The sequence below is a fragment of the Pimephales promelas genome, chromosome 3, assembly GCF_988280905.1.
Source record: "Pimephales promelas chromosome 3, fPimPro1.hap1.1, whole genome shotgun sequence".
NCBI classification, from domain to species: Eukaryota; Metazoa; Chordata; class Actinopteri; order Cypriniformes; family Leuciscidae; genus Pimephales; species Pimephales promelas.
Genome location: NC_142771.1, coordinates 6609521 through 6624462, shown reverse-complemented (window position 1 = coordinate 6624462; position 14942 = coordinate 6609521). Strand labels below are relative to the sequence as shown.

At 37.5% G+C, this 14942-nt stretch overlaps 1 protein-coding gene across 6 annotated transcripts in view; it reads right to left on the bottom strand.

Annotated features, from left to right (window-relative positions):
* The window catches only part of foxk2b (forkhead box K2b), a 66721-nt gene that overhangs the window by 37671 nt on the left and 14108 nt on the right, over window positions 1-14942 (bottom strand). For 3 of the 6 annotated variants that reach the window (XM_089128103.1, XM_089128106.1, XM_089128102.1), the window contains exons 2-6: window positions 7569-7670; window positions 6930-7067; window positions 6047-6332; window positions 5654-5823; window positions 4215-4265 (exon numbers count right to left, since the gene is read on the bottom strand). In XM_089128103.1, the coding sequence (XP_088984229.1) occupies window positions 4215-4265; window positions 5654-5823; window positions 6047-6332; window positions 6930-7067; window positions 7569-7670 (747 nt within the window). Of the gene's footprint in view, window positions 1-4214; window positions 4266-5653; window positions 5824-6046; window positions 6333-6929; window positions 7068-7568; window positions 7671-7890; window positions 8109-8613; window positions 9176-12515; window positions 12730-14942 lie in introns of those variants that run through there. The other 3 variants (XM_089128105.1, XM_089128101.1, XM_089128107.1) reach the window with 3 other exon arrangements.

The following is a 14942-nucleotide window of genomic DNA, read 5'->3' as shown; positions in this document are numbered from 1 at the left end:
AATGAACAACAGAATTTATTCTTTCTTGAGTCAAATTCACACTTTTAGTCAGGATTATGGAATATTGCAGTGCTTTTTTATAAATTATTTATCCGTGTACATCATTCTTTTTTATATTAATTCAGGAGTAGGGTTGGGTATCGTTTGAATTTGAACGATTCTGATTCCGATTCCGATTCCTTGTTTCGATTCCGGTTCCTAACGATTCTCGATTCCGATTCTTTTAAGAGGCAGGGTCAAAAAAGTTTAGCTAACGTTGCTAACCAACGGTCTTTCTGAGGGAAATAATCCTTTCTGAAGGAAATAGTCCTTCTGTAAAAATACTCCTTTTGTCACAAATTTGGCATTTTGCCGAGATTTCATTATTTTTAGAAAAGTGAAGCCACACTTTGGACCGCCGATGTAAGCTACTCATGTTCGACTTGTGCGGTTATGCTAACACTTCCGGTAGACGCTTCTTCGTTGGTGTTGTTCAGCGGTTTCTTCTTCCGCTCGGCGGACTGTGAATATCGAAACTAGGAATCGAAATTTTAACTTTTGAACGATTCCGGGAAAAACGAAAAGTTAGTCTCGGTTCCAATCGATACTCGATTCTCGATACCCAACCCTATTCAGGAGTAATCTTTAATAAAAATTAAAAAAAATCCCCTCTTTTTGCAGATCTTTTCTTCGTTTACCGACATGAGGGCGGGGCAACCTGTCACTCAAATGAGATCAACCAATAGCAAACCAAAACCATCCAATCAATTCCACATGGACAAACTCAAGCCCCGCCCTACATTTTTCTTGTTTAAGAATTGTTCTTATATTCTTGTTCTTGTTAAGGTCATTACTTATATGTCACAATATAGAATAAAACACTGGGAAGACAAAAGACTTTAAAATTATTAGTTAGCTTTTTTTTGTGCTCATGGTAACCACAATGGAAATAAGTCTTCGGGCTTTATTGTGTTATCCCTGACTACTTTTGTATTTGTTTTTTAATGTATGCAACAGTTTCTTACTGTTCTTCATATTTTTATATTTAAGTGGTCAAATAAATCTAATCTAATCTAATCTAACCCTGCTCTCCCAGTATGTGTTCCCAGTCCCAATGCCTTCTTTGTGCCACACACAAAGGTGTGTAAATGTCAAAAATAAAGAAATACAACTAAATAAAATAATAATAGCCTGAAACATCCGAGGCCGGTTACATAAACCTCTAAGACTAGTCTTACAAGATAGACATAACATTATTTTTAAGATTAGTTACATAAAAACAGAGATTGGCCTAATTTGAATTGATACTGAAAAGCCCCTGACTAAATGCTAGTGGGTCATTTACGTAATATAATATATTTATATATAATAATATATAATATAATAAATTACCTAATATAATGGCTATGTTTATGCAATCGGCCCCTATTCTAATCTTTTTATATTCATATCCGGTTAGGAGAAATATTTGATAAATATTAAATAAATATTCGTCAAAATTCAAAATGTCTCTGTTTCTCTCATCTTTGATGACTATTTTGAGTGTGATGGAGATTTTTACTTTTACAGCTACCATGAAGGAAACGTATAACTGTTCCAAAAACGCATTGTGGAACTTGGAACTTTCATTTCGAAAAGAGAATCTCTATAGAATCCTTTCATTCCACAAAAGGTTCTTTAGATTTTTAAAATGGCCCATTTTGAGGCTTTTCGCGAGTTTTTTGTCCCAAAACTCCACAATTGTGTAGCGTAATTGCGATTATTGATCTTCCCCAGATCCTACCCTATCCCAAATATCAGACATGTTTGATGTTTATGACTTTTGATCGGCTGCGTTTGACAAGCGTCACCAACTAAATGGTTCTTCAATGGCATCACAGTGTAAACCTCCTTTGGAAACCTTTATTTTTAAGAGTCTAGTGACTCAAGTCATGCGTGTTTATATGCCACATTACAAGTGGCCACCATTACCAAGTGCTCTGAAGCAAATCAAAGTCACTGAGCAAGTATGAATAAAACGGTGAAAGATTAAATCAGTAAATTGTCAGTGAAGGGACAGAGTTCATTCTAGAGATGATTTGATAGCACAAAAACCAGTATACGCCGCCATGATTAATATTTGTGGTACATTTAGCCTAAAAACATTAAATGTATATAAACCATAAAACTTCCATTAAGATGTCATGAGGTCTTTAGAGCAACAATGTATTGAACAAGTGGGAATTAGTTTTATATTAGTTTGCTCATTAATTACGTGGATCAGTCGAAATACAATCTTTATGTGATGAAATATATCTTGTTTGGTTGACCTCATCCCATTATCACTGCCATTAGCATTAGCACACACATCATATGCTCTCTGAGCCTCATTGTGGGATTTTCTGCATCTCTTGATGTCCACCAGGATGCACAATCGCACGGGTTATTAAAATAAAGAGCGTCGAGATCAATATTCATGCACTCTCTGACAATTACATTGGAAAGGCCTTTCAGAAAGCATTTAGGAAACCCGTGTTTTAACGCTACTGGGAGACTGTGGCAAAGCTTTTACAAGAAACGACACACCATATTCCAACCCCAGACTGTAAAAAACACAACATCTGGTGGGAACATTTCAGAAGGGGTGTGCAATATGAATCGATTACACATACTAACGTAATGCATCATTTATTTTTGGAAAGTGAATCATTTTTAGTCAATAATTGATTTAAAATGCTAGGAATTGATTAATGCTTTTTAATATATAAACATTAAATTATTGCATGCACGCCCTCACAACTCTCGTGATATGCGCTGAATATGCATGTTTTAGAGAAGTCTATCCATGGAAGAATTGTGTGTAAATGCATTTAAAAAGGCTTTAAAAGCATTGTTAGTTCATGCTTATAGCATTTATTTTATTATAAGATATTAAATAAAGTGATGTAGCATCATTAAACAAAGTTTTTTTTTGTTTTGCTGACCCCCTGAAGTTGGCGGTGTAATTCACAAACTGACAAAGACACATTAGGGAAAGAATTTATATAATCCCATGAATGCAGAATCGAATCATTAATCATATTGCATTGTGAATCATCTCAAATTTGAAAAAATCGTTCTTGAATTGAGTCGAAAACCAATGAATCGTGAAGCGAATCGACTCGATGTCTACGCAAAGATTCACAGCCCTACATTTCAGGCATTTTGAATCAGAATTATAGGATTATGTTAATTGTTATATTATTTAATATGTTATATTTAACTATTGTTCACATAAATAATAAGGTAGAAAAATAACAATAATGTAATACTGAAGTGTGTTTGTACACCCCCATCTTTAAAGGAGTAGTTCACTTTTGAAAAAACGTTTGCTGATAATTTACTCACCCCCATGTCATCCAAGATGTCCATGTCTTTCTTTCTTCAGTCGAAAAGAAATTAAGGTTTTTAATGAAAACATTCCAGGATTTTCTCCATATAATGGACTTCAATGGGAACCAAACGGTTCAAGGTCCAAAAAACGGTTTCAGTGCAAACTGTTCAAAGGGCTTTAAACGATCCCAGACGATGAATAAGGGCCTTATCAAGTGAAACGATCGCTCATTAAATAAATAAATAACAAAGTTTAAGTTTTATAAGCTCAAATGCTCGCCTTGCTCTGTTCTGTGATGCACGTTCATGACTCTCCTGTTCGAACTCGTTCAACAAAATAAACAAATCTCAAATCTTTTTCCGAATCAATTCGTTCGTTTCTTTCGCCGAATGAACCAAATAACTCGGAAAAAGATTAGTTCATTTTGATGAACGAGTTCGAACAGGAGTGCGTTACACAACAGAGCAAGGCGAGTGTTTGAGCTTATAAAACTTAAACTTTGTTATTTATTTTTTAAATGAGTGATCGTTTCGCTTGATACGACCCTTATTCATCATCTGGAATCGTTTAAAGCCCTTTGAACAGTTAGCAGTTTGCACTGAAACTCTCATTTGGACCTTGAACCATTTGGTTCCCATTGAAGTCCATTATATGGAGAAAAATCCTGGAATGTTTTCATTAAAAACCTTAATTTCTTTTCGACTGAAGAAAGAAAGACGTGGACATCTTGGATGACATGGGGGTGAGTAAATTATCAGCAAAATTTTTTTCAAAAGTGAACTAATCCTTTAATAACCGATTCCTATGTGTGTAAAGAGGGCAGATTATCGGCAGCATCGATAAACCACGTGTTTGTCGAGTAATGATGTCAAACGCACGTTACCTGTCTGCGGATTGCTCTGCCGACAGCATGTCTTCAGATTTGGCCATTTCCCTGTGAACAAACAGGCAACACTAAATTCCAACACTATAACGAATAAATAATGCAATGAATGCACAATTTCTTTGTCCAGGATAACACAATAAAGTTGCATTATATGTTGATTTGTTAACGAGACATTTTCAAGACAAACCATACACATATCCATGTCTATTAAGCCATCCTATCTAAAAACAATCTCACTAAAACCAACATTATCCGTTAGAACCGAAATGTTCACACACTCGTTTCTTCTACAGCCAGTTATTTCACTCTGAAGTGTGTGTTCTGTGTTGAAATGTCTGTTTTTGTCTTGCTGTGTGTGATCTCGGCCACTGCCAGTTCACCCAAAATTATTTCGACACTCCGGGATGCCAGTTGGCAGGAAACACAGTGCATTATTGCCAGCAAACAAACTGGGTCAGAGACTTCAGATTCCACACAACCTAAACCGCCTCGGTCGGTATCCATCTAAAAATCTCTATGAACGAGACGAGAGCGGATTAAAACACGGATAACTCAACTCATCTGCTTTCATTGTCAACTGGCAACCCGCGTGAGTATCGAGTCGGGGCGGTGGAAACAACGATCTCCGAAACGTTGAATTTGGACTGCAGTACCTATTTCAACCACTAGCTGTCAATCTTACAGACGGCACCTTTAAAACGGCAGTGAATTAAACACACGGTTTGAAATCGCTGGTGTTTCTGACGTCACAAACGACCTTGTAACCAATCAGATCAACGTGTGATCGTCAACGAGTGGATCTCTGAGCTGAGTGAGTGAGTGGAGGTGGGGCTCATTTGCATATTCATTAAATAAATCAAATGTTTTTGAATAAATATTCACTGTCATTTATATAGCGCTCTGAAAGCATCTTTACAGAGATACTAGGAAATTACAGTAACAGAGGTTGTTTAGGCTTTACAAAAACGCTGACGTCATGCCATCAACCACATGATCTGCTAGTGCATTGGGTGATGGTAGGCCTTACATTAGAGATGCGCGGTTGGCGGTTACAGCCGCGGACTCCGGGCAGATGACGTGACGTAAAAAATATTTTTATTAAATTTGGGTGGTGAACCAATCATATTGTTAAGTATTGTTATCTGTTGATCATTGTAATATGTATAAATTAAGTATTGTTAGCCCTGCGTGCCGATAGGAGACGGAGTTCACTGCTGATATTCTGAGAGCTTTCTAGTCTCGCGGCTGTCATCAGCAGCGCCTTGTATCGCCCAATCAGCAGATGACTGGCGGGTGCGGTTTTGAAAAATCGGTCAAAAACGTTGGTGCGGATAGATGGCGGACGGATGATGAGTTTTGCGGATGAATAATAGCCCATCTGCGCATCTCTACACTGTATGAACAGAATTAGTTGTAATGTAAAAGTGGGCACATACCTGTCCAACAGTAGACATGCCAACCTCGCGTCGCTCGTCATACCATTGCTGGAGTAGTTGCTCCCAGAAAGCATGATGTTAGTGGCCAGCATGTAATCCCCCGCTTGTATCCCACACCTTACTGTCGGCTGCGAGCTCCACCTCCACACAGTATGGCCATTGTGACAGGTCTGAGAGGCGACAGCAGAAAGTCGTAAAAAAAAAAAAAAAAAAAAAAAAAAATTGTATTTTTTTTTAAAATGTGTACCGAAAACCGAAAGCCTCGTACCGAACGGTTCAATATGAATACATGTATCGTTACACCACTAGCATTATATATACAAGCTTTTACAACCAAGTAATCAAGTCTCGCAAAACAAGTCGTGTGCTTGCTTGTGTTATACAATTCCTCACCCACTCCATGATGCTCGCTGTACCCCGGCACGTGATGGAGACGTGGAAGGGGGGACGGCATTGGCACCTCTCTTGACTGACGTCACACCTGTACGGGCACCTTTGCACAGGCAGCGTGAGGAACGACGCCAGCTGCTTCAGACAGTCCTCATAGGCGATGGAGGCCCGCTTCCCTGTGAGGTCGTCCTCGGTGAAGATCTCGGGAGTAGAGGGAAAGACGAGCTGAGGCTCGGTGTCACGGACGTCGTAAACGATCTCATCCGGTCCGTGCGGCGCCTCACCGTTCCTGTCAGCACAGGAAATATATTCTAAGTTAACATGTTGGTTTAGCGGATCTCACAATCATAAACACTCATAAACCTAAACCTTTAACATTTCTCACATTATCAAAGTTTATTCGCTATAGTTTAGGAAATGGTAATAAGGAAGATCTCAAATCAGACTGATGAATTGTGCTGAATATCTGTCAGATGTTAAATGTAACTACACAACTAGATAATACACATTTAGCTCAAGCGATGATCACTTTTGTACATTAGCAGTTAAAGAAAACACTTCAGCAAGTGTCTGAATAATATTTGGTCCCATATTTTAATGAATTTTACTGGTAGTCACTCACTGTATGAGGAATGTTTGGGTGTAACGCGTGTACTTTATTTTGCAATCCTCACTTACGTCATGCTTGTTAAAAAAAATATCAAAAATGATATCTGGTGTGACTTTTTATTTTTGGTTTGACTGTATATGTTGCAAATGAAGATTCAGTTTGCATGGAAAACATGTCAGTTGTTATTACATCGGTAGTGACTTTAGACTCGACTATAGATTTAAAGGACGTTAAGCCAGCAATAGTTTGGTTCGGCAGGAGCAATATCCAACGTACCGTCCACAAAGACGAGGAACAAATTCATCATCTTGGCTGTCATAGCAGTCAGATCTCTGTTCTTCTTCCTCTTCTTCTTCTTCCTCCTCCTCTTCCTCCTCCACCTCCACTTCATCATCATCTGATCCCCAATCATAACTGTAAAATAAGAGATTAGTTAACTAGGAATCATCGACTCCGACATTATGCAATACAACAAATTACAACTTGCACACACCGTTACTGAGACAAAATAATTTATGACAAAGTTTTCATCGTTGTGAACACTCAAATTTTGAAGACTAGACATCAAAAATATTAAAATGGTAAATGGACCATATTTAAAGAGATGTTTACCCAAAAATAAAACCTGTATGAAAACACAAAGTACAATATTTTGAAGAATGTCCGTTTTTTTTCTCTCTCCATAACTTTCTTTTTGACAGAAATGTAATTTTAGGGTGAACTGCACCTTTAAATATGATCTTAAAGTCGGATCGTTTCACTATTTTAGACATTACATTTGTCTATACAAAATAACAAAATGCAAACAAAATGCACTCAAATTGAATTTAACAACAAAACTCTTAGTATTAGCAACTTATATACTCATACACTTCACAACGTAGTTTGGAAATGAATATGAATTGAGATACTGACCATTCAGCGAGTGTTGTTGGACCTTTATAAGTGGGCTGTGCAGGAGCCTTCGATGGACGCTTACGACGTTTACCAGGAATAGGGGTGTTTTTACCCTCGTATCTATAAAACAATATGCCATAATCAACCAATGAACACAGAAAATGACACTTGCCACATCTATTCAGGTGTACATCCGAGTCAAACTTGTGGTTTCCGTGGTAAACAACACCGCAGGTCCCACGAAACACACAGTGGTTACATCAAATATCCATTCCTACAAGAAGCCTGACTATTAGCGAGCTAACTTTAGCTGAAGCTCAATGATTAACATTAACGTTACCTGTCCAGGAGAAAACCAGCCAACTCTGAATTCTTTTTGAAGTCTTGCTGGGCTTTAAGCTGTTTCCATCTCTCAAACGCATCTCCGATATTTATCCGCTTTTTATTGTAATTCAGGTCATAGCGTTTTTTAGATGGATGCCTGGGCTGTTTAGGACGAGTTGAATCTGCTATCTCTGAGAAAGATCGTTCACTGGCTTCCATGATTGCAACTGTGTTTTTCCGCGAACTGGCAACCCGGCAGTGGGCGTGGCCACACGGACCAAAACAATAACACGGATTCCGGCACGGGTTGCCAGGTTTCACGTAAGCATTTGTTCACTTCGACCAGTTATTTGTTGGTTTAAATCACAAATGTACATGTTTGCACCAGAACCTGATGAATTTCTGTTGTTCCAGCTGACAATATCTATAATGGCACTGAATATGCCTAATAATACTAAATTTATTAGCATTTCAACTACATATATAAAACAAAATATAAATAGTTTCTAGTAAACACCTTTTAAAATAATGGTAGTAAATTGGTCAAAAACAGAATAATAGGGGACGTAAGAACTGGAATAGATTGGTTAGATATGTACACTGTAATGTTCCCATCTATCAGTGGAAATGTATTTTGCGTTCAAACAAACTGTTCAGGTTCAGGATATCTTCTAATTGCACTTCGTCGACTTTTCCTTATAAAATAAGCACACAACCAAACAATAAAACATTGATTTACCTGTCGAGAAGAAAGCAGGCAAATTCAGCGTCTCTTTTGAACTGTTTCTCCCGCATTAGCCCTTTCCACCTGGAAAAGGCTATCCCCACATTAACTCGTGTTTTTTGTAATCTCCGGTTACGTGTCCGTATTCGTTCTATTTTGGATATTTTGGGCAACGAGGATTCATTCTCCTTTGGCTCGGCATATGTATGGTCCTCCATTACAAATAACAGTGCAATGCAGTCTTTTAAACTTGCCGGGGCAAACGCCTCTCACCGCTCTGCTCCTCCGTTCTGCTGCTTTCAGTTACGTGACGCTGGCTCTGAACTAAAACGCGTTGGCCTAACACTTTTTGTCCATCTATGGCAGTTTTTCCAAAATGGCGGAACTACACAGAAGCCTCCGTGGACCTACCAGTCCCATGTATAAAAAGATAATAAATCCTTCGTTTACGAGTTGAAGTCAGATAATTGGCAGAGGTGTTTGTACACCATTGAGGACATATTTATGAATACAAATATTGTTTTTAAATAATAAAATACTTTAAAAAAATACACATGGTCACTTCTGTGTGTTTGCGTTTGAAGCGAGATCCCAAACAAACCAAGTTAGCTCGCCCCTCCCTCCCGAAGTGCATCATGAAAAGAAAAAAACATCATGCACGCGCATTTCTTAAAGCGACAGACACACAATATTCAGATCGACGTTCCACCTCAATGATTGCCCAGCCATAGTTGGTTTTGAAACGTGATTTTATAACCAAGTAAATATAATATTGGTTACTTGCAGTCAATATTGTGTATTCTTAGGCTAATGCAGAACATTATGTTATCAACTACATAGGTCGCTTCCAGCTTTGCTCCTAGTCATTTGAATTATTAAATGGTCATAAGCAAGGTGTCATAATGTTGCCTATTATCCTTTATTTACCAAGAGTTCTGTGGTCGGGCTGCTTCCCAAGAGCTACAGCCTCCCACAGCTTTTCAACTACATATATAAATAGTTTTTTGTCAACAGTTGAACTGTAAAGGTGGTAATTTGGTCAAAAACTTGATAAATCACATGACGTTGGGAACTGGAATCGAGTGGTTAGACGACAAAGGGTATGTTTTGTATTGATACAAAAATAATTATCAGCTTAAGAACACGAATTATGATCATGGGTGAGATAATAAATTCGTTTTTGTATTACCTGTACGTTTGATCACACTATTGTGCGTCATTGTAATGAATTTGGTGTTAATTATGTGCAGTTTTACACGTTTACAGTTTCTTACAATTGCCAAGTGTTTATCAAGTACTTTTCTACTCTTAAAGGTTCTCTAAGCGATCCTGATTGTTGACGTTCGGAATATTTTCAAACCAGAGCCATGTATTCAGAGAGTTCTGACACTCCCGTAGACCGCCATTGTAACTCAGGAATGCCGAAGAGTAACGCGTGTCATGGACCCGCCCATTAGTTCCAACCACTGATAGTTCCAGCGTTGAACCCCATTCATTTTCAGTGCTTCCGAAGTACGCTCGCTGGTAAATTAATGAAATTACTGTATTTTTTTTACTTTTACACACATTTGCGACCTCTCGTGAATCTAGTCTGTAGTTATATGTTATGTAGCCAGATCTAGTAAATGTTTATTGGAAGATAAAGGTTAATTGCAGCGATAGCTTACGTGACCAACACTTCACTAACGTTGTTAGCAAACTTATGCTTACCTGATGTATATAATATTTTTTATAACGTCATATAAATATATATATATATATATATATATATATATATATATAATATTAGATATACAATATATATATATATATATATATAAAATATTAGATATACAATATATATATATATATATATATAATATTAGATATACACACACACAATTGATTTATTTAAGTGGTTTAGGGTTATGCATGTGTTTGTGTAATGTATATATATATATATATATATATATATATATATGTGTGGGGGGGGGGGGGCAATACATAGTACCTCGTATAAATGTTTGTGTGTGTTTTCTGATGAATGGTTTAGTCTATGAATAGGGTAGGATGAAGGGCTACATTAACCACTGAATTGAATCCCAACAGTTATGGATCATATTTAGGAACAAATATTTTACTCATTAACTCATCATCATCATCATCATATCTTTATTTAGGACATACATATTAAATGGTCCATAGCACTATACAAAATAAAGTACATTCAAAATAAAAAATATACCCAAAAGTTAAAATTTACCGAACATTACTGTAAATATGGTCATTGCTACGTCATGGGAGCAGTCTATATCCCTCCTAAATCATTCATTTGTACATGCACAGCATAATTATTTATATTTTACGTTGGTTGTCGTGATTGTTATCCTGAACGGGCCACCGGTCTTTGCGTGATCACGGTAGGCTAATGGCTGAATCGGAATTTATAAGCAAGATCACGGGAATCCATAACCTATGGAAGCTTGTTTCCGCCATTGAATAAAAAATATAATAAAGAATTGTGACTTTTTATCTTACAATTCTGACTTTTTTTCTCACAATTCTGACTTTTTTTCTCACAATTGCGAGTTTATATCTCACAATTCTGACTTTATTTCTCAGAATTGCGTGATATAAAGTCGCAATTGCGAGTTATAAAGTCAGAATTGCGAGATATAAAGTCAGAATTGCGAGAAGTCAGAATTGCGTGATATAAAGTCAGAATTGTGAGATATAAAGTCGCAATTCTGAGAAAAAAAGACAGAAGTGTGACTTTTTTTCTCACAATTGCGAGTTTACATCTCGCAATTCTGACTTTATAACACATAATTGCGAGTTTATATGTCGAAATTCTGACATCTTTTCTCAGAATTGTGAGATATAAACTCGCAATTGCGACTTATTAGGCCAATTCTTTTTCCCCCATCAGAAGAGTTTAAATCTCACAATTCTGACTTTATATCATGCAATTCTGACTTTAAAACTCGCAATTGCGACTTTATATCACGCAATTCTGACTTTATAACTCGCATTGCGACTTTATCACGCAATTCTGACTTTATGTCTCGCAATTCTGACTTTATAACTCGCAATTGCGACTTTATATCACGCAATTCTGACTTTTTATCTCGCAATTCTGACTTTATAACTCGCAATTGCGACTTTATATCTCGCAATTCTGACTTTTTATCTCGCAATTGCGACTTTATATCACGCAATTCTGACTTTATATCTCGCAATTCTGACTTTATAACTCGCAATTGCGACTTTATATCACGCAATTCGGACTTTTTATCTCGCAATTGTGAGAAAAAAAGTCAGAATTGTGAGATAAAAAGTCGCAATTATTTGTTTTATTTTTTTATTCAGTGGCGGAAACAAGCTTCCATAATAACCTACATCCCAGTTGTGCTAAAATAAATATCATGAGACGTCCATCATCAGATGAATGACATGGAAAAGTTAAGTTGGAGCCGCTAAAGCCAGTGCAACTACTAATGCGAACATGAACACAAGCTTTTCCCTCCAAAAATATAGCCTTAAAAAACACCCCTGCCTCTCCAAATGCAACACTGACATTAATCAAACGCAATAAAAGCTTACAAAGTACTTTGGTGTGCGTTTTATTTTATATTTACCGTTTAATAATGCAATCGCTGCTGTCTGTCTATTGAAGAACATGACAGCCCGCGTCTGTTTTGGAACTATTGGGGCTTCCATGAACCACGTGACAGCCTTGCGGCGACATCAAAGGAGTAAAGCGTGTCGCAACTCTCTCAATATATGGCTCTGTTGGAGGCTAGCTAGACCCTCCCTCCTCCGCATCTCATCTCCTCCCCCTCGTGCATAGTTCTAGCTAATTATATCCTTGTGTGGGTTTGGCGAACATAAGCGTCAATTTAGAAGAAAAAACCCCCCAACAATTTAACGTTTCCCACCTGTCCAGCAAAAACAGAGCAACCTGAATGTTGGACCGGAAGCCCTTCTGCCGCCGGAGTTCTTGCCAACGTTTAAAAGGTTCGCTACCGATGTAAATTCGGAACTTCGCGCGTTCTTTATCCGACTCCTTCTTCTTTTTCATTTGTTCTTCAGAACGACGTCTCTTTGGTCGTGTGTCGGCCATTTTTCTAACTTCCCTCTGATGCTTCTCTGAGTCTCTCCTTCACACACACACACACACACCCTTCATGTGCACGCGCACTAACCCCCCAGACCCACCCTCAAATACTTCTTGCCAGTGATTGGCTGGAACACTGTTTGTTAGGTTTCGTGGTCCGGGTGAGACAATGGTTGTTTTTGTTGCCGTTTGTGGAGCCTGTGGTGTCTACAGAGACCGCGTTTTTTACAGTGTGTTTAGGGGACAGGCAGCTAGCCGATAGTGAGGAGACGTTTGATGTATGTGACAAAAAAATGTTTTGGCCCCACATCGCTTTGAGAACCTTTAAGACTGCAACACATCACACAATTGGCCAAATAGTTAATTTTATGGCCAAAAACAAACTCTACATTTCACAATGCTCAAAACCTTTTTCTATACTCACAGCAAAAGCGACTCAACATACAATCATTCGGTCAAAACACTAGCCCTAGTTTTCTTTCCAACATGAACATAGTCAGTCGTATAGCGATTATAGCAATTGAAGGCATTATGAAATCTGCATTACTTCGCATTTCAGTTCTACATGCAGACAATATGAAATCCATTGTTTTTTTTTATAATTCAGTTTCCTTTTAGTGTAAGCACCAAATCCAAAATATACAACATCATAAAAGATAATTGTAACTTTTTAATCTTACAATTCTGACTTTTTGTGTGGAATTTCAGAATTGTGAGGTATAAACTAGGAATTGAGAAAAAAAAAAGAAAGAATTTGTGATCAGTTATGAACCAGTTGTTAAAGGGATAGTTCACTTTGAAATTAATTTTTGGTATGTTTTAGCTTACATCAAGGGCATCCAAGATGTAGGTGTCTTTGTTTCCACAGTATTTTCAATTATGATATTTTTAGGTCAAACCGTTCTTGTCTGTCAGTCATATTATGGAGGTCTATGGTCACCACCTCAAAGAGCATGCACAGAGAAATCTAAATTAAACATGATTTAATGACTCGTAAATGTAAGTACACATTGATGTCCGAAGACACGAAATGAGCGGTTTTTGTGAGAAAACGAACAGTATTTATATAGCCACAGCCACAAAGCGCCCATGCCCTCAGATCACTTGGACGTGGTTGTGGTTACCAGAGGCGAAAATGATATAAATACTGTTCGTTTTCTCACACAAACCGCTCGTTTCGTGTCTTAGGCCATCAATGTGTACTTACATTTACGAGTCATTAAATCATGTTTAATCTGGACTTCTCTGTCCATGCTCTTTGAGGTGGTGACCATAGACTTCCATTATATGACTGACAGACAATAACTATACCAATCATTTTTTTACAAGACATGGAAAAACAAATACAACTTTTGTAATTGCATACATAACATTTTTTTTTTTTCAAATAAAAAAAGCAAATTATTTTAGGGTAGGCCTACTGTCATTTTCCTTTTCATTTACATGATGGTTTGTCATCAGACATGGACCAGTATAACCACTAGCGAGTTTACTGGCAAAAAAAAACAATACTGAAATTACCAGATTACAAAGAATATTACAAGTTGAGAAGATAGCCACTTGAAAGGAATGTAAACAAAATCAAAGTTTGTAGCAAGAGAAAGATTATACTGATAGAGTCCTGAGTCCTGACATTGACAAACTATTGTAACCGAGCTTTTGTATTGGGTTCGCCTAAACACTTTTAACTAATAAAATAATGAAAACAGGAGACATAAATTCCATGAGCGATGCAAACTCTTTTTATTCTTTCTCTTAACTCTCTCCTCAAACACGTGCTCCTCATACGCTTATGCGCATGCTCCTCCCCTCTTGCCTATGGCAAGTCCCAAAGGACAGAATGTGTTACACACGCATAAACAGAACATTCCTGTAGCCTTAGCTTCTATACCTACTTTAATCTGTTACACTATTATTTACACTGATTTTGGACCGGAGGATCGCGTCACACGAATTCACAAATGAGATCATATTTGCATCCATGTCTACAAAATAGCACTGCGGGACCATAGCGAAACGAAATATGAATATCAAACCGCAAACTATATTTCGCTGCTACCACTCTCACCTCCTTTCGGACCATCCGGACCCCAATCTGCCCTACTTATAATAACTTATAGCCATAACCGGCTCTGTTGGTACATTTAACCACGCAACAACTCCTTGGCATCTTCACTTACAGACACCATCACTACATGCCACTAGACTACTACCACTTCCATACTACTAAGTTACACGAAACCACGAA